Source organism: Bidens hawaiensis, unplaced genomic scaffold, assembly GCF_021521415.1.
Source record: "Bidens hawaiensis isolate Kalapana, Puna unplaced genomic scaffold, B.hawaiensis_p1.1 tig00000369_1, whole genome shotgun sequence".
Classification (NCBI taxonomy): domain Eukaryota; kingdom Viridiplantae; phylum Streptophyta; class Magnoliopsida; order Asterales; family Asteraceae; genus Bidens; species Bidens hawaiensis.
The window spans coordinates 2,076,066-2,096,146 of NW_027491028.1; the positions used below are offsets into that span (position 1 = coordinate 2,076,066).

The following is a 20,081-nucleotide window of genomic DNA, read 5'->3' on the forward strand; positions in this document are numbered from 1 at the left end:
GAGTCGCTAGACGGACCCTAAAAGGCCGACTGAGAAGTTAGGTGTACTCGGAGTACACGAGGAGTACTCGGAAATAGTAACTATAAAGAAAATTAATTTTTAGATATTATATATATGTCAATTATCATAAGTATGCTAATATTTATAACAAAATAAGTGAGTATCAATATAAATAAAAGAAATACATTTTTAAATACTAAATTATTTAAAAATTTGATAATCATTAACCAAAATAAGTGATATTCTTTTTATAATATTATAGAAATATGAATTATGTTCTATTTCAAAGTCAAAATCAGCTCAAGTTAACCGACTAGATGTCATTCTGGCTGAAGTTGACCACATTTGACCGACTCTTAGTAATTAGGCGGAGTGAAAGAAACTCTCCTCGACGCATACATTTTAGCGAGTGCTCGGGAAGTACTCAGCCTTGAAAACCTACTTTTACAACATTGATTATAATGTAGCGACTTTATATATCCACATACATCATTTGGGATGCTACATTCCAAAAGTGTAAAGTATAATACCCGCCTCCTCTCTTAAAAAAACATTGTGATGATCGAATCGTAAAATGTTCATGTTACTTTATTCATGTTTATGTAGTCTTTAATATCTTTTTTTTTTCCTAGACAGTTAGATTTAACATTTTTTTATCAATAAACAAGTATATTAGTTTATGAATTTTACTCAATAACTTATGTTAAACTAGGTCGATTTGGTAATCATGAAAATAATATTGACGCCATTAATTAGAGATTTAATATCGGTGACCTAAACATAATCTGTCATTTCAAATAAAAGGATCCAATTACAATAAAGAGGCAGGTAAGCGGGCAACTAAATATGCAAATGAATTGATGTTACCACAGTAATTGCCACCATGAATTAGATACATTCTATAATTTTATCGAAAGTCAGAGTTTTTTTGGCAATCTGAAAACACACATTTTAATGGTTCATGGAGCTTTTTAATATGTAGGTTTCAGAATTACACTGAATTATTCAGATTTCAAAGGTTCCATTTTAATCGGTTAGATCTTTTAATGATTCAACGTAAAATTGCCAAATTAATCATCAATCTTTACTTTGATAAGTTAGGAAGAAATTACCACTCCATTATTCATATCCATGTAAAAGAAATATTTTCACAAGCTAACAATTTATAAGAATGTCAAACAAATTTAGACCATCATTGTTAGTGAATGTCATTTAGGTAGCGTTTGGTATGCATGAATGAGAGGCAAAATGAAATGGACCATTATGATGGAATGAAAAAAAATATGTTTGGTTGGTCAATGGAATGAAATCACTCAATACCATGTACATTACATTCCCTTTAAAACACCCCAAATTCATTCCATCCACCCCCTGTTTTTCTTCATTTCATCCCTCTTTCACACTATATCACCTCCACCACCCTCCCACCACTACTACCCATTGCCCTCTCACCACCACCTCCGCCGCCTGCTATCGCCCGCCATCACCACCACCCGCCTCTGCTGCCCGCCATCACCACCACCCGCCTCCGCTGCCCGCCCACCACCGCCACCACCACCCATCGCTCCCGGCCATCACCACCACCGCCCACCGCTTATCACTGCCACCACCAACAATCGCTCATGCCCATCGCCACCGACGCCCACCACCGCCCATGGCTCCCGGCCATCACCATTACCGCCAACCACCCACCACCGCCACCACAACATGGCATCACCAAAAATCGCTCCCGTCTATCGCCGCCCGCTGCCCACCATTGCCATTACTTCTCGTCGCTCACCACCACCATCCCACCGCCACTCACTACCATTTTTATTTTATTCCGGCCTTTTCTAGCTTACCAAAAAATAAAAGCTAATAATTCATGTCATTCCCACATGGTAACCAAATATGTCAATGGAATGGTAATGAGCCATTCCATTACCTCATCCATTCTATTCCTTCGCTCATTCCATTCCATCGCTCATTCCATTTCCCCATACCAAACAGACCCTTAGACTAAGAGCATTCCTAACGCATTCTCTAAATTTTTGTGAGAGATTTTTGTAAATTATATGATAGTGTTAAAAGTGGTTGTGAGTAAAGTAGACAAAATATATGATTTTTTGTAAATTTGGAAAAAGGTTGTTTGCCCTAATTTATTTTTAACTAGTTTTTATCCACGTATTACGGGGTTGTTTTACATTATTTGTGTATGATATTTATATATTTTTTGGAATTTAATTTTTTTATTGTACAAAAGTTAATAATATACTTAGCATTTGATGATAAAAGAGTTTCACATATAAATGAGATGTTATAGCCCGGTTTAAAAGTTATTTGGGTTTGATGAGACTCATGACCCGCTTATAAAATTGTTTTTTAATTATAAATAATATATATATCTTTTTTTTTAATCAGATATTAATTTTTAGTATATATTTTATAGGATTTTCATAACATATATTTGGTGAGATTAACTTTTAATTTAATGAGATGTTATAACCCGTTTAAAGAATATCTGGGTTTGGTAAGACCCATACCCATGAATTTGAGTCAAATGCATGAGAAGCATTCATTTACAAACAATGCAATCTGGTGGATTGAAAGAATGTAGGGAGCAACCAGAGGCCTTTTAAAGCTTTCATTTATTTATGTTATAGATAGATATTTGTTGAAATCGGTTGTAAGTAGTGGAGAAGTAAAATATAATCTACCTATACTATTAAAGCAATAAAGTTTTTTTAAACAATTTGTCTCTTCTTATTGGTCAATCTCTATTATTTCCATATATACTAAATTATTTTATTTTTTTAATAAACCTTTTTGTTTCTTTTATAATCAATTAAGCACTTAATGCCAATATTAATGGAGATCCTTTTTTTCTTTTCAAAATCATAATTCTATTTCACTCCCACGTCCTATAATTAGAAACTGTATATCAGAAATCTCTCTATCAAACAGTGATCAGAATGGATACTCAATTTAGGTTTCACGAATCGTTACCAACAAACAACCCTAAATCGATATAGGGTTTAAAATAGCCAACTTCTCAAACCTAGATTTAACTTCCGTTCCAATTTCTTCCTATTATCAACACGAATTGTCGCTCTGTACTATTACAAAATTGAATCCATTTCAGGTATGAACTCTAATCGATGAATATTAAGCATTCCTATAATATCTTAGTAATATAATAATTCAAAATTAAATAAATATTAAATTACCATTACATAATGTTTTAAATCTTTAAATTACGATTATTGAGGATGCCTTGATTTTAGGAACTAGTTTAATATGAGAATATCATTTGAAGGTGTTTGGCTACTATTTATTTTACCAACTATTTTACTTGGTAGTCAAATGTTTTAATGGTCGCATCAATTGGGCTAATTCGGTTTCAAGACATATATATATAAGTCACCTGTGACATTCGTCAATTTCGGGTCCGATTCGTTTTCGTTTTGTAATCGTTTACTATGTAAACCGACCCGTTTTATAAACCGAAACTTATGATATAATCAAAATAATGGATATAATCAAAACCTTGAACTTTAAATTGTTTACTTTTCTCAACATGTATTTTATTAAAAGACTTTCAAGACAACCACCTTAATTCAAGACTTTCCTTTTATTTAGGCTTCATTCGTTAAACCCGTCGTTCCGGTTAAACTTCACATCATCCATTTTTCAAGTTTAATACTTGAATGTGAGTACTTTCATACCCCGTTTTTCATATTTCGTTTTAGGGGTGACATTTCATACTTATTCAAACTAAATGCTTTATACTTGGGTCTTAAACCACAAACGTTATTGTATACCTTACTTAAATAAATGCTCGATTTGGTGTTCTATGCATACATGATTCTATGCTTATGTGTTTACCGCTTTTGGTTGGAGAAACTATAAAATCCTAGTCTATTTGGTAACCCCTTATAGCAAGGTGTCGTTAATGTATTCTTATTAACGGTAACTATAAATCCTAGACTATTTGGCATCCCCTTATAGCTAGGTGTCGCTAACGTAATTCTATTAGCGATTTTATCTTTTATCCAAATTATTGCTATTATTTATTGTTTCGTATACAAGTTGTGGCATTTTCTTATTATATACATATATGCTCAAAACTATGAAATTGCTCACCAACCTTTGTGTTGATAAACTTTATTTTATGCAATGTTAGAGGTTGACTTTGGTTGACTCGAGAACTTGACGAAAAACGTTATCAATACTATTAGGATATTAGCAAAACGAACAATATATATTTGTTTACTTGTATTCAATTTGTTTTGTATGATCATGTTATGTGATTGTTTATTGATTTATAAAATAAATGAGTTTATTAAATATTGTCACTTTAATAGTGTCTTGTGTTTTGGGCAATCCATTGCACTCCGGCATGTTCCACCGCCTTTGGTCGGGGTGTGACATCACCAATCATCTCCCTCAAGTAAAGTTAACCCTAATTTCAATATGGCCACTGAAAATCCAATAGAGTCTGCAGTCCTTGTTCTCCTTATGGTATTAGGTTTGTGAATATTGTCTCTGTTGTTTGTTAATATAATTTTACTTTATTTAGGGTTTTAATCGGTTGATTGTGATTCAACAGCATTTTGATTCCGATCTTTATGTTCATTGTTTGACCATCTTGGTAAGGTTCCGCCTAAATATTTGATTTTTAGGGGTTTATAATTTATTTACATGGGTGTTAAAACTCTTCTTTGCTTTGTGTTAATTATTTCGTGTGTTTGCAAGCCTATCGTTCATGAAAGGTACAATCTTATTCTTCTTTGGTATTGTTTGTGAATTTAATGATTGAGTGCACATTTATTGTTTGTCAAATTTATAATTGAGTGCAAGTTTACTTAGTCATGCTAAAAGTGTCAAATTCCCTACCAAAATACTTTGATAGTATTGACCAAAATTACACGTTTAGACAAAACGCTCTATTTTAATGTATTTACATCGTTTGCACTTGAAAAATTGAATAATCATAAAACATTTCAATTGATTTATTATTGATTTTTAAAAGTAAACATTCATAATGCAATAAAATAGAATTTAGTTATTTTAGAAATATGAAAATGTATACACACATTGTAAGCTATATAAAATTTGTTGAGAACTTAAATAATATGGAACATTGATCAAGTTTTATAAGTGTAAGTTTTATTTTTATGAGCAAAACCTTTTTATTACTTCATTTAATCATTGTTATTTATTTTATATATTCTAGCAACTGGATATAATGTAGGACTTGTAATTGTGGTTGTAGTCAGAAGTACTAGGCCATATATGAAGGCAAATATATCATTTTTAGGTTTCATATTATTTTATGCATTTCTAAGTGTTCATATATTTTGTTTTGAAGATAAGGGGTTTACAACATTATCATATATCTAAAACTAGCTTTAGAGCCCGTGTCACACACGGAATAATCCAAATATTACAAGTAAAATAAATAATTACATAATGTATATGAAAAAATGTATTAAATATATGCTTATATCTATACTATGTGTACATAAATTGATTTTATATGTATCACATAATGATTTCTTTTAAATGAAGTTAATAAAAAAATGTACGTGCAAAAACGTACCCGAGAACGCTCTTTCTATAGAAAAATTAGTTCTTAGTGTCATATATGTATAATTGTAAGAATTTTGGTTATGAAGCAATTTGAGGAATAAGACTTTTCATGCAATAGTAGTTCTAACATCTCGGCCTAAATACAGAAGGAATATTACCTTTATTGGTATATTTATCAATTTACCACTCATCGAAGGAAAGGGGAACATTAAATTGTAATGACGGGTGTTCTTCAAGAACTATGTTTTTCTTAGCTACACCATGAAAAAGATTTTGATAAGTTTCAGGGGGCTTCTCGACTTTGTCATAATGACAACATAAAAGGTTACATGTTAACCCATTTAATTTTGTGAATATTTTTCTTCATTTGAGCATAGTTTTGCATGACATGCTTTCCATATAGCATTTTGATCACAATTGAATGAAAAGTTAATGTTGACACAAATATTTCAAATTTGATAAAACTTAGGAGCATTGATAGGCTTGAGGGTGGCATGTCGAAAGTGTTCGCAATCTTTTCTTGAATTTTAATAGTCGAGGAAAAAATAGTCAATTTGTCAAATCCTGAACTTTTTAATTATTTCCAAAAATGCTCTTGAAAATAAATTTGAAACCTGAATCATGTTTAAAATTCTAACTTTCACCTATTTTCATTTTCAAGTCAACACTTTTAACCGTAATAAATTTGAGGATAAATCTATTTGCATCCTAAAACTTTTAAAAATACTCAGATTTCTCATTTTTGACTCGTAACAAATTTTGATATAAATATAGTTAACTTGTACCAAATAATATATTTACCAACTTTTGACCCATAAAAATCAAATTTAAATTTCACAAAAAAACCCAAAACAATATTGATAAACAAAAACTAATAAATTAAATATGATAAACTTTGTTATGTCTGAAAGTGATTGGTATATAATATCCTTACATTTTAACATATATATAGTTACTTAATTAACCGAAAAAATAAATGGAAAGATTTAAAGCATATATTATAATTTATAAATTTATATAACAATTTACAATAATAATAATAATAGATAAATTGATTGATTTTAGAAAATGGATCGCCTTTTAAGCATATATTTATAATTTAATGATTAAAAAGTATACTTTGTAAAATGAAAGCATATTCGAGTTTTGTTTTTCTTTACAAATTTCTGCAATATACATAGTACTATATGTTAAGGATAACATTTGAAATTATATTTTTTTTAATATTTGACAAACATGATTTGTTGTTGATTTTTGGAATTCACTAAGTATATTGGAATATATAGTAAAATAACATGTTAATATTTATTTTTATAAAAATGTATAGATACAATATAAATATAGTGAAAAAGGAATGTGAATAAATATTGATCTATTATATATATATATATATATATATATATATATATTAGGGTTAATTAATATTTAGTTTTGGAGGGAAAAGAATTGTGAGAATTAACCAAAACATTACAAGTGTCCACCGTTATTTTACTTTATTAGAATAGAAAGATTAATTTTTTATAATGAATTTTATAATGTTGACCAATAATTATTAATTTGACCTATAGCTATACTTTCTATATATGTGAAGCTCTTTGAATTTAAGTTTTTGCATTTGATTTTGACCAATAATTGTATCTTAAATAAAACTTTAATTATATAATATTTTCTTTTATAAAAAACTAGACTTTCTATATACATGAATATGTAAATCTGTTTAAACTTAATTTTTCAAATCATTTTGAAAATGTTAATATGTTTTTTTTATATATTAGTCAACTTTATTTTCATATTATTTTGTTTTGGATTAGCATCATTCTTAAATGTCAAAATGAAACCATCACCTCACGATGCAAAACCTAAAATCAATGGTTAATATTCAAGTTTTGTATTCTCTATGGTTTACCAAAGCAATTGCAAACATAGGGTATGTTGGGCAAGAAACTTTTAGGAGCTTCGAGCTTCAAGTTTTTAAGAAAAAGCTCATACTCAATTAAAAGCTTTGTTTGGTTCAAGGAGCTTGAATCTTTTAAGTCAGGAGAAAAAGCTTAAAGCTTCTACTAGTAGCGTTTAGAAAGAGCTACAAACTTTTAGTATTTTAATTTACTTAAATAACCTTTCAAAATAAATAAATTTACTATTATTGTTTTTAGTTATGCACATTTTAGTAATTTTATACATTTTATTAAAAGCTTCAGCTACTCTGCCAAACATCTAAATATATCTAAAAAGCTACAGATTACAGCCACAAAGTTATAGCCACTAGCTAGCAGCTTTCAACAACAACCACCAGCTAGTTTTGTCAAACATACCCTACTCTACATTGTATATTTAGAAATGCTTACTTTCAATATGCCTTTTTGACCTTTCTTAAAATGGTTTTTATAAATAATTTATTTTTTTAAAAGATTAGACTCTTTACCTTTCCATAATTCATAACACATAAATGTTAACAATTTTTTATCAAAATAAAATACTTATTTTGTACTAATTGTATTTAATTTGATTTTGACATTTCTTAAAAATAGGTATTCAAGTTGTTTCTATTAATTCATATTTGTTTTAAGATAAGTAGTTAATGAGTAACATCTATTCACTTTTATTTTTCCTTTTATAAATAATTACTTTGTAAATTTTGACATAAAGAATGTTTGTTTGCTTTATTTATTTTTGCATGTTGTGGTATGAGTTGTTGAGTACAAACTGTTTTTTTAATTTAATTCAATATTGTTTTCTAATATATGATGTTTAGGTAAATTTTAGTAATGATTTGGTAAATCGTACATGTAACCAAATCTGAATTCTTACACTTTTAGTTTATTGGGTGATCATAACAAAAACATAAAAATGATGGCGTGTCAATGACATTGTTTCAATATTTTATTTTGCTTAGCTTGGTCCTATGTTTGATGCATTAATAATTTTATTATTAACACTTGAAGTGGTCATGTTTATGGTTACGCTACATAGCCCCATTCATAACATGACTTTTCATCTACTGTACATTTTTTATTCGACAGATTTATGTAAAACAATCCGTTACATTTCTTCAAATATAAATATATGTGTGCGTGTGTGTTTAATTAACGATTTTTATATTTCCGCCCGTGTAGTACATGGGTCAATAACCTAGTGATAAATAAAAAGAGAGAAATCTTGTGTTTTTAGTGTAGTCATAAGGTTAAGAGAGAGAGAGAGAGAGAGAGGGGGGGGGGGGGGTTCTAAGTGGCAAAAAAAAAAAACATTTTAAAAACTTGTAACCAACGCGTTAATAATTGTAGCAATAGAGCCGTAGCTATTTGTGAGTGGACATGAACTTGCAAGTTAATATGTTAACTTCAAATTTAACTATCCAATCTTTTTTTTTTCGAATACTCATGTTTCATAAAAATGCAAAATGTAACATAAGATCGATCATATACGGTTTATGCATATAATAACCTTATTTTTATAATTATGGTTTTAAAGCCTATATTTAATTGAAATGACATTATCTTCTAATAGAAGTAAAATCAATTGTTGACGCAAAGTGGCCACCCTTATTGGGCCACACTTCAGGAATTTCATATATATACAATATATTTGTGCAACTTAATCATATAAATTAGTTTTGTTTCATTGGCTTTGGAGTTGTAAAAAATTGGTGTTTCTTTGATTTACCCAGGTTCAAATCCCCGCAACAGTCAAGATAAATGATTTTTTCAAATTTTTTTTCTATTTGTGTCATTATTAATTTCAATTTTTTTTGTCTATTTATGTCATTATTGATTTGTACTTAGAGCCGAGGGTCTCTCTGGAAGCCACCTCTTTATTCCTTTGGATAGAGGTACGGTGTGCCTACATCCCACCCTCCCCAGACCCTATTTATAGCTTTGCTGTCGGTGGGATTTTACTGGGTATGATTGATTGATTGATTGATATGTCATTATTGATTTCAATTTTTTTTTCTATTTGTGTCATTATTAATTTATTGGGCCATCAGCCGGCCTGCAGGCCTGTTTAAAAACATGTTCTTATTATCACAAATTCAAAGTATTTATAAACCAAGGTTATTAAATACCCAACTTCTAAAACGTCTAAGTTTTACCAACTGATATTTTTAGCTTTTTTTTTTCTACATGCGTAACAAACGTTTCGTTTTTTTGCTTTACCGAATTCGTGTCGTCTCACGGTCACAATGTCCGGGCCTGACAATGCTCGGGTTTTACCGACTCATCGTACAACATCCAGTACCGACAGCACTCGGGTTTTAACCACTCCCAGGTTTGACCAAACTTTAGTTTAGTTCCATTGTCGTAACAAATGTAAAAGAAATCGACAAAATTTGCGTTGAACCACCGCTGAGTAACTCGGATTTTTACCAGCACCCCGGTATTACCGACTCATCACCACAAACTCCTGAATATGAGTCGACTCGCCGCTGCAACGCTCGAGTTTCACCAGCGACGGGGTTTACCGACCGAATAAACATTGTTTCAAGTATGTTAACAAAAATTTATCCTATGTTATACGAGTGTCGATGAGTCAATACCTCAGCGTCTGGGCCCGGTGGACATCACCCCAGTGGCTCACCTCTATATTTATTTTTTGTTTTAATTTTTTTAGTTCCAATACATTAACGAATGTAGCAATTACCGACTAGATTCGCGTTGACTCGCTGTTGTCGTACGGGACCAACCGCGCCACCCATTGGCCTACCTCAATTTTTATATATTTTTTTGTTTTCAATTTGTTTTAGTTCCAATACCGTAACGAACGTAGTTAATACTGACCGAATTCGCGTTTACTCGCCATTGCGACAACCGAGTTTTACCGACCGTTTTTACCGCGCAACGCGCGGGTAAATCACTAGTTTTCTGTAAATATAAATATTTTTGAAATAATAATTGATTTAAAAGACAATAAAGTCATAAGGTAGAACTTCAATACGTCCGATGACTTTCAAGCACGACCTTGAACTTTCACTATCTCTGGTATATAATTCATTAAAAAATAATTTAAATTCTTTTATAGGTTGGGACGGCCCCGTGGCAGTGGGTGGGTCGGGTACGGACATCCTTTCGCTGCTATCCGTGGACCGTGCTTTCTGTCTTTTTCCCTTTCACTTGTAAATTGACAAATTCTAATATTCCATATTTACTTGATTTATAACAAAATATAAAAACAGTATAAACATGTGTATAAGTAAAAAAAATTAATGTAAGGTTAGTCAAATCTTTTCACTCTTATCATTCTTAACATATTATTGATTCTTCAACAGATGTTTTAAAGTTATTATAACTACATATACGTATACTTGATACATACATGGACGAAGCTTTATTAGAACCTGAAAGAGTTTGGACACCCCAATTTTTAGGGCGGTAAACGAACCGGACGTCCGGCGGACGTCCCGGCGTCCGTTCGGCAAGAAGTTTGTTTATGTTCGTCCGTTTAATAAACGAACCGGACATGGACACAAAAATTTCGTTCGGTAAGCTTAACGGACGAACACGGACAAGGGCCAAGTCCGTTCGATAGTGTTCGTGAACGTCCGGTAACGTTCGTCCGATTACGTCCGGTAATGTCCGTCAGGTATCGTTAGTGTTTATATCTATCCAGTATTGTAATTTAACTGCGGAATTTATAGTTTTATTAATAACACTTTTATATTACTACACATGTTTGATGTCTCTTATATTATAGTGATCCACTTTATGTTAATATATTAAGTGTTAAGTATATTTGGATGTTATATGGTGTAATTCCTAATTTGTATGTGAAGTTGTTTAGATATATGCTTGGTGTTAGTATGTAACCGTTTATATTTGTCCATTAGTGTTTGCTGTCCATTAATGTTCACATGTTTGTTTGTCTATTAATGTCCATTAGTGACCGTTTGCCCATTATTGTCCGTTAACGTCCGTTTAAAATATTAACAGACGGACATGGACGGACACGAACAAACTCAATTTCTTAATGGACGGATACGGACATGAATTTTCGTTCGGTTGAGTGTTCCCGTTTGTCCGTCAAAAGCTTAACGGACGGACACGGACATGCTCTCGTCCGGTTCGGTCCGGTCCGTGTACACCCCTACTTAAAAGTGTAACTTTGGACCATTAGCTTTAAATAATATTATCTTATTTGGTTGGACCCCTCCTAGTCCAAAACTAACTACACATATGTTTTTCGGATATTTTCGCCCAGCTCCCCCATCAATTTAAATGTTTAAGTTTCGATTTTGAATACATAACCATTAAAAGGTTCGTAAACACTTGTGCCTACTTGTTTGTTGCCTTAAATTTAGTACATGTTACGGTAAAATAATTTAAAATCATAAACCCGTCTCACGAGTTAATCAAATAGACTCGACGCCTACTAGTATATTTAGTACATGTGACGCCAAGATCAAGATAATTCGTGAATGCTTATACCTAACCATATAACCACCTCACGAGTAAATCAAATAGATTTGACGTCCATTAGTAAATCGAATGGATTTTATAAGTTATTTAGTTGGTTTTACCTACAATGGATAATGCACACCTATCATCCATACACCACTCATCAACCAACAGATTTGTGGGTAAATTTCACAAGTAGGTCACAATATTCATGAGTTGTGGTTGATCAATATTTGCCAACCGTGTTAAATTAAAACACCCAGAGTTTAATTAATAACCATATTGTCGGATGTTTTTCAATAATACCCAAAACTACCATTGGCCTACCGGTCTAATAATATTAAAGTGATGATTATAGTTTCAAGTTCAAAATCTGGCACAATGAGAGTTTTCTTACATTGAGTTTCCTCATTAATAATCTTATTAAATGAGTCATATCAAAATCAATAGAGACAATTATTATCCCACTCAGCAGATATAAGGTAAGCAATAAACCATGGTTAGGTTAAAGGAAGTTAGGCTCACGCACTACACACCACCATGAAAGGAGACAAACAAAGGCTTACATTATATTACAGTCACAGAGAAAGAAAGCGACAGCAAAAGCGTTTTAGTTTTAGTTTTAGAGAGAGAAAACAACAAGTATAATAATTATTAAGCTTCCTTCATTCACCTTCACAGCTCTTGTGTTCTACTTCTACATATATATACCTCTCCAGCTTCATCAACGGCTGTAATTTTCCGATCTGCAACCCGTGTTTCTAGGGTTTCGTTAGCGGTGTTGTTCATGAGTACGCCTTTATTATTATCATCATTATAATGCGTATAATTTCATGATTTTACCGCTTTAGTTTCTTCAGTTCATTAGACTCTACGTTGTGTGCTTCTTTCGTACTAAGTTACACTCAATCATGCTCTCTTCTGAAGGTAGCTACTCAAATCCCTAATTTCCTTCACTTAGAATAATAATAATTAGTTTGAATTTTGTGTTGAAGATCTGCTGTATAAGGAGCTATGGAAGGCATGCACAGGGCCATTAGTAGATATTCCAAGAGACGGAGAGAAGGTGTTTTACTTTCCTCAAGGTCACATGGAACAGGTATAATTATAATTATATACCCTGTCTCACCTAATTTTATTATCATCTTATTACATATATTATTGGGATTTTGTTATTATTAGTTAGAGGCATCAACAAATCAGGAATTGAACCAGAGGATTAATCTCTTTCACCTTAAATCTAAGATCCTTTGCCGTGTTGTTCATACTCACCTACTGGTAATAATAATATGTCACATGCATTTATTATTATTATTTTTAGTTTCATCTGTTTTAAAAGGTACTAATGATGTCGAATCGGCTAAATTCGCAGGCTGAGCAAGAAACTGATGAAGTTTATGCTCAAATCACTTTACTTCCAGAACCAAATGTATGATTTAACCTTTGAATATTTTAAATTATGTGAAATGAAGCTTTGTTATTGGTGGGATATACTGAGTACGATGATGATGATGATGATGATGAAATGAAGCTTTGTGTTTATGATTTTTGTAACGACTTGTAGCAAAGTGACTGCGATACTGCGATTCCTGATGAATGCATTGCTGAGCCTCCTAGACCGAATGTTCACTCTTTTTGCAAAGTATTGACAGCTTCTGATACTAGCACTCATGGTGGTTTTTCGGTTCTTCGGAAGCATGCAAATGAATGTTTACCCCCCTTGGTAATTTTTGTAATTATTTTGGTACCACACCTACCGAACCCTGTTTCGGATCTTTAACTTTTGATGTCCTAATTTGTTGAGTTTGTTTAGGACATGACTCAACCAACACCTACTCAGGAGTTAATAGCCAAAGATCTTCATGGATTCGAGTGGCGCTTTAAGCATATCTTTAGAGGTCAATACTGTTTTGACTACTTGTGTATATGTTACTACTTTAAGGGCGTTTCGATGCGTCTTTTCAAAGTGATTTTTTTGATTTAGATTAGTCAAAATCGGAATCAGATACCCGACCCTTAAACCTAGGGATTGATTGGAATTTATACCTTTATCCTAGTAATCGGATTTCTTAGTTCTTACAACTAAAGTTTGATTACTGTATCAAGATTCATATCAATTATTGGATTATTCAATCATTCTTGATAACCAGCTTTTTCTTTTTGACTATGCAGGTCAACCTAGAAGGCATTTGCTTACAACTGGATGGAGTACTTTTGTTACTTGTAAGAAATTAGTGGCTGGTGATTCATTTGTATTTCTTAGGTAAAGTCTTCATGCTATTGTTATTAGTTTCATGCACATATGTTATTATAGTTCTTATAACATCTTGCCTAATCTTTTTTATGTATAGGGGGGAAAATGGTGAATTACGAGTTGGTGTTAAACGTTTTGCCCGTCAACCAGCCTCGATGCCATCTTCTGTAATTTCTAGCCAGAGCATGCACCTTGGTGTGCTTGCAACTGCATCACACGCGGTTGCAACCCAAACCCGTTTTGTTGTTTACTACAAACCGAGGTAATACTTTTTCTTATGAATTAGCCGATCTGTATTATGTTTCATTATCTAACTGGTCAAATTGGTAATTTAAAAGAATACTAAACATTCTTGAAATTTAATGAAATTTCTTCAGGACAAGTCAGTTCATCATTAGCTTGAACAAGTGTATAGAAGCTGTAAATAATAAGTTTACTGCTGGAATGAGATTCAAGATGCCATTTGAGGGTGAGGACACACCTGAAAGAAGGTACTTCAGTTTTTGCAATAATCACGTTCTTTTTGACTCTACCAAATACTTATGTGGCATAATCGCTAGTTCATTATGTTAATCAGGTTTACAGGGATGATAGTTGGAGTTGAAGATATATCTCCTCAGTGGGAATCCTCTAAATGGCGATCTTTGAAGGTTAATACATGTTTTAATTTCTACAAAAAATTTAATCTTTGAACTAATTGTAATTATAATTCTATATCAGGTTCAATGGGACGAACCTGCATCTATTACAAGACCAGAAAGGGTTTCTCCATGGGAGATTGAAACACTTGTAAATCATGTTCCAACAAGTTTGTCTCAACCAGTGCAGCTGAAAACTAAAAGGCCTAGACCTTCTGTTGAAATCCCAACTTTTGGTGAGTAATCTTGATTCTTGATACGTAATTAACTAATTAATAATTAATAATTGTTCATGCAATATCTTCTTTTTATGTATTTTGGATGCTTTAATTTTAGAATCTGCAAGTTCAACCGTTTGGAATCCTTCAGCTCAGATGAGTTGTACACCCGATGGACAGTCGAGTGATTTTCAAAGTTCGTGGCATTTAAGTCAAACTGAAAATGGTAGCAATGGCTGCCATTTTAGGAACATGTTTGTTTCTGAAATTGAAGATCAGAAAGGTCAACACACCTGGTCAACTTACTCACCTCAAGAAGCAACCCTGAAACAGCTTAATGATTCTTCAGTTGACATGAAGAAACCTGAAAGTATTTCAAGCTGTAGACTATTTGGTATTGACTTAAAGGTTCCTACAAAAAGTGATGTTAATGGACACATACCACATATATTATCTGTTTGCAATTCAGACCAGAAGTCTGCCATGTTAAAAGATTGCAAAGATCAAGGGCAGTTGCAAGTGTCACCAAAAGAAGTACAAAGCAAACAAACCACTTGTACACGTAGTCGTACCAAGGTACATTTTATCTGCAAGGGGTGACAGCATGTATTGTCCGGGGTAGGCTCATAAGTGAACCAAACAAATACGAATGAACTAAACGAACACGGTTTCTTGTTAGTGTTTGTTCGTCAAGAAAATGAACGAATATGTTTGTATATACACGTTAAACGTACAAACGAATGGTTCACGATCATAAGCGAACAAACACAACTGAGCTAAAACCAAGTAGAGTAAGCATGAACAACAATGTTTTTGGCTTAAAAAGTTATTAAACCTAGACTAAATTGTAATGGACCTAAAATTTGTGAATATATTAACGAACGAACATAACTGAACATTTATAAGCGAACATAACTGAGCTAAAACCAAGAAAAAGTAAGTGTGAACAACAATGTGTTGGGCCTAAAAAGTTATTAAAACAATAAACTAGATTAAAGCTGTAACCGACCTAAAAATACAAATGAATATATTAACAAATGTAAACTAACGAACATAGATGAACGTAAAAGAAGAAACATAAATGAACGAACGTAAGCGAACATAAATCGGCGACCTAGACATGTGTTAATGTTCATTCGTTTAACTAAATAAACAAATTTCCCGCCAAATGGGTCACTGAATGTGAGGTTTTCATACGGGCCTAGTTTGGGAGCGTTTTTAAGTGGGGTTGGGTCAAAATTGGTAATTTTTTATGTGGTCAAGTGAGGTCGGTCCGACACACTTTTTTCCTTCCAAATTTATTATAAATAAATAAGGTGAATGTTAAAATATTATCACTCGAACTCTTTAAATGCAGCTTTTGTGAGATTTTGTGCATTAAAAACCTCTTTATATCTATCTAACATATGGTAATGATTAAAGGTTCAAATGCAAGGGATGGCGGTTGGTCGTGCAGTGGACTTAACTGTATTAAAAGGGTATAACGAGCTCATAGATGAACTGGAAGTAATGTTTGAGATTAAGGGACAGTTACATCCTCGAAACCAGTGGGAAATTATCTTTACTGACGATGAAGGAGACATGATGCTCATGGGTGATCATCCATGGCAGTAAGTTACAGCATTAACTTGATCATTAACATTGAATACCAAAATGTCGAAATCACATTTACATTTATTCAATCTTTTCTCACTTGTTTGTAGGGAGTTTTGTAGCATGGTCAAAAGGATATTAATATGCTCGAGTCAAGATGTCAAGAAACTGAAAGTTGGTAATGAAGTGTCTGGATTTAGCTTGGAAGGTAATGAAAATTGATTGCTTGTTTGTTTTCAGGGCTCCCCTTCGGTCGGCTTTGTAGTTTGTGTTTTCTTAGGGTGCAACTAATTTGGTGGTAGTTAATTTATCTGATCTGATCTGATCTCATCTCATCTCATGTGGTTGAAGTAGAAGAATTAGGAGATGTTGATATTAATTAGAGGTTTGTGTGTGGAGGTTTGAATGTTGATGGGGGAGTGATGTCTGCGATTGTAAATATGCTGGACTTGTTTTATGGACTATGTAGTTTGACATTAGTGGATGGAAAATTTGCTAGCCTTCTAAATCTTTATAAATTTTAAGTGTCCAATTTTGTGATATATCTATATGGTATGCATGTATGAATGACATGATAGTTGGAACAATTTTTATTTTTTTATTTTTTTGAATGACCATAAAAAATTTCATTAAAAACTAGCAAAAAGCTATATCACCAATACAAACACAAACAAGAACACAAAATTACACTTTGAACATCCGCCAATTATCCCAAGTAAGCTCCTTCAAATTTCCCCTATTCTTAACCCATAAGAACCCCAACACCTTTATTTCCTCATCAAGCTCGAAATTGAAACCGGTACCCCACTATGAACAAGTTTGTTTCTTTTTTTTTTCACAAGCACCAAACCGCTATCAAACAAACCGCTCGAAAGTTTTTTGCTTTCTTTCTTGGAAATGTGGAAAATTTATAGAGCTCCAACAAGTTGCAAAAGCTAAATAAAAAGAAAGTAGGCACCTTACACAATTGAGAAATCACTCCACATGGCTTGTGCTAGACCACACGAAATAAAAACATGTTACACCGACTCATCAGCTTCACCACATATCAAACACAAATTCGATCTAACCGGAATATTTCTTTTCCTTAGCTCGTCAAAAGTTGGCAAGTGACCCAGCTGTACCCGTCATGCTACAAAACTGACCTTAGAAACTAACCGGTTCCAGTTAATAATAAAATCTGGGGTGGTATATTCACACTTAATCAGCTTCTCTTTTACACTTCCGAGAGAAAAATCACTCTCCCCATGGCACCTCCAAACCACCCTATCTTCCCCTGATTTAATTACAACCCCTTGACACATTTGCAATAGACCACACATTTCCTCAAATTCTTCCCTACCATATAATTGTCGTGACCAGCACCACTGCCCACAAATCCAACTCTCAATCATAAACAACCTATTTGCCACAACACATTTCTTATGCTTTTCTAAGGAAAAGAGCTTACGGAACCGGTTACAAAGTGGAACTGGGCCAAGCCACTTATCTAACCAAACCATGTCTTCATCCCATTTCTCATGTCATGCAAAAAAACACCTCCTCAACTCAATCCCTTTTTCTTGTAAAACCGACTCAATTTTTACAATCCGGTTCCACGGACCCGGATTAGATAATTTTGCCGGAATCACAGACCATGACCTCGACGAGTGATGAAACACCCAAATGATCTTCCACCACAGTCTACCTCCTTCATTTTTGAAGTGCCACCACCATTTTGCTAATAAAGAAACATTCATATCCCGCAACCGACCAAGACCAAGACCCCCATATTCAATGGGAGCTACAACCTTATCCCATTCAACCCAATTCATTTTCGTTTTTTCTTACGACCCTCCAAAAAAAATACTCGTCTCAATCTCTCAAGTTTATCCACAACTCCTTTGAGCGCCTTAAATAATGAGAAATGATGAGTTTAGAACCGACTTAATCACTGTGACCCGAACCCAATAGATTTTTTGCCTTCCATTGAGATAACCGCTTCCTAAACACCTCCACTGGTTCCCATCCGTTAATCCCGTTCATATTCTTGCCCACTTGAAGACCAAGATGAATGAACGATAGTTTTCCAACTTTACATCAAAGTACCTCCGCCAATTGGTTTTCCTCAATATTATTTACCTTAGTCCCAAATAACCGACACTTGGACAGATTCACCAGTAGGCCCAAAACAAGGTAAAAACACCTAAGAATTTCGCTTAGACTTACCGCATTTAATAAATTCCATTCTCACGAAAAAAGCATCATCCACATACAAAAGATGAGAAAGTACCGCCCCCTCTTATCCACACTTTAACCCACAAAACAACCCCTTGTCCAACACCCGCTTCATCACGAGCTTCCATAGCAATTACAAATAAAGAAGGAGACAATGGGTGCCCTTGTCGTAAACCCCGCGAGCATTGAAATTCTCGTGTAAGGGACCCATTAACCAACACTGAAGCTCGACTTGCCGAGAGGATCGCCAAAACCCATTTCCGTCATCTCGATGGGAAATATTTGTTAGGACTGAATCAAGAAAACCCCAATTCAACGAATCATAGGTCTTTTCAATGTCAACTTTAAATATCATCCCCGTTACAAAATTAATCCTTCATTTTTCAATTTTAGTAAATTTAAAATAAAAGCAAATGCAGTGTTTATTGCTTCTCACTATTATTTATGAAACCATTTCAACGAACAAAATTAATTAATTTAAAATAAAACAAATTAGTGTGACGGTTCTTTTTTTATTTTATTTTACTTATTACGCATGTGTAAGAAGTAAAAGAATACAAAATAGACAGAATTACAAATTTTGTCTTTTAAACATAACTAATTTATGGATTAGGTCCTTTAAAACGTTTACTTTCAGGCGGTTCCCTTTACAAGACATGTTTATTTGATTATCGTCCTTTTGACTAACGCTCATCTATAAACCCAGTTAAGTCCTATCACGTGCCTGGCATGTGATGGACATAATAGTAATTTCATCATTTTAATATTATTATATATTAATAAAATAAAAAACATATTTAAAAAACTAAAAAATATATTTCAAAAATAATATTTAAAAAACAAAATAGAAAAAAAAATATATATAATAACACTCCCTATAGTTCCTCATCCTCTCTTCTTCCTCACTCTCCCGCTCCCTCCCCCCCTCTCTCTCTCTCTGCGCCACCAGACCACAACCACACATCTTCTTCGGTTTCGTTATCAACTCTACAGAAGCCCAAATATGTAGAGGCCACTCCGTTATTACAAAATGACGTATCATCACACAGCCTCATTCCTCGCCACCAACTCGTTTTCAATTCCGGCCAACCACCACCACGACAGAATAACCAAAGACCAAGTGAACTCGTCTTTATATGCTTTTCTCCGGCCCTAAACTATATGTAAATACCCCAAAATTATCAAACAAAATTAAGAAATATAA

At 33.1% G+C, this 20,081-nt stretch overlaps 1 protein-coding gene across 1 annotated transcript; it reads left to right on the forward strand.

The window, feature by feature from the left end:
- The first annotated feature begins 12,829 nt into the window (after nucleotides 1-12,829).
- On the forward strand, nucleotides 12,830-17,118 carry LOC143624271 (auxin response factor 9-like). Its single transcript, XM_077094985.1, has 14 exons — nucleotides 12,830-12,884; nucleotides 12,953-13,056; nucleotides 13,140-13,235; nucleotides 13,330-13,386; nucleotides 13,522-13,680; nucleotides 13,771-13,855; nucleotides 14,130-14,220; nucleotides 14,309-14,473; nucleotides 14,589-14,702; nucleotides 14,789-14,861; nucleotides 14,932-15,085; nucleotides 15,186-15,643; nucleotides 16,490-16,677; nucleotides 16,771-17,118. Exons 1-14 carry the CDS (start codon nucleotides 12,869-12,871, stop codon nucleotides 16,880-16,882), a joined length of 1,872 nt encoding a protein of 623 aa, XP_076951100.1. The 5' UTR covers nucleotides 12,830-12,868; the 3' UTR covers nucleotides 16,883-17,118.
- The last annotated feature ends 2,963 nt before the right edge of the window (nucleotides 17,119-20,081 follow it).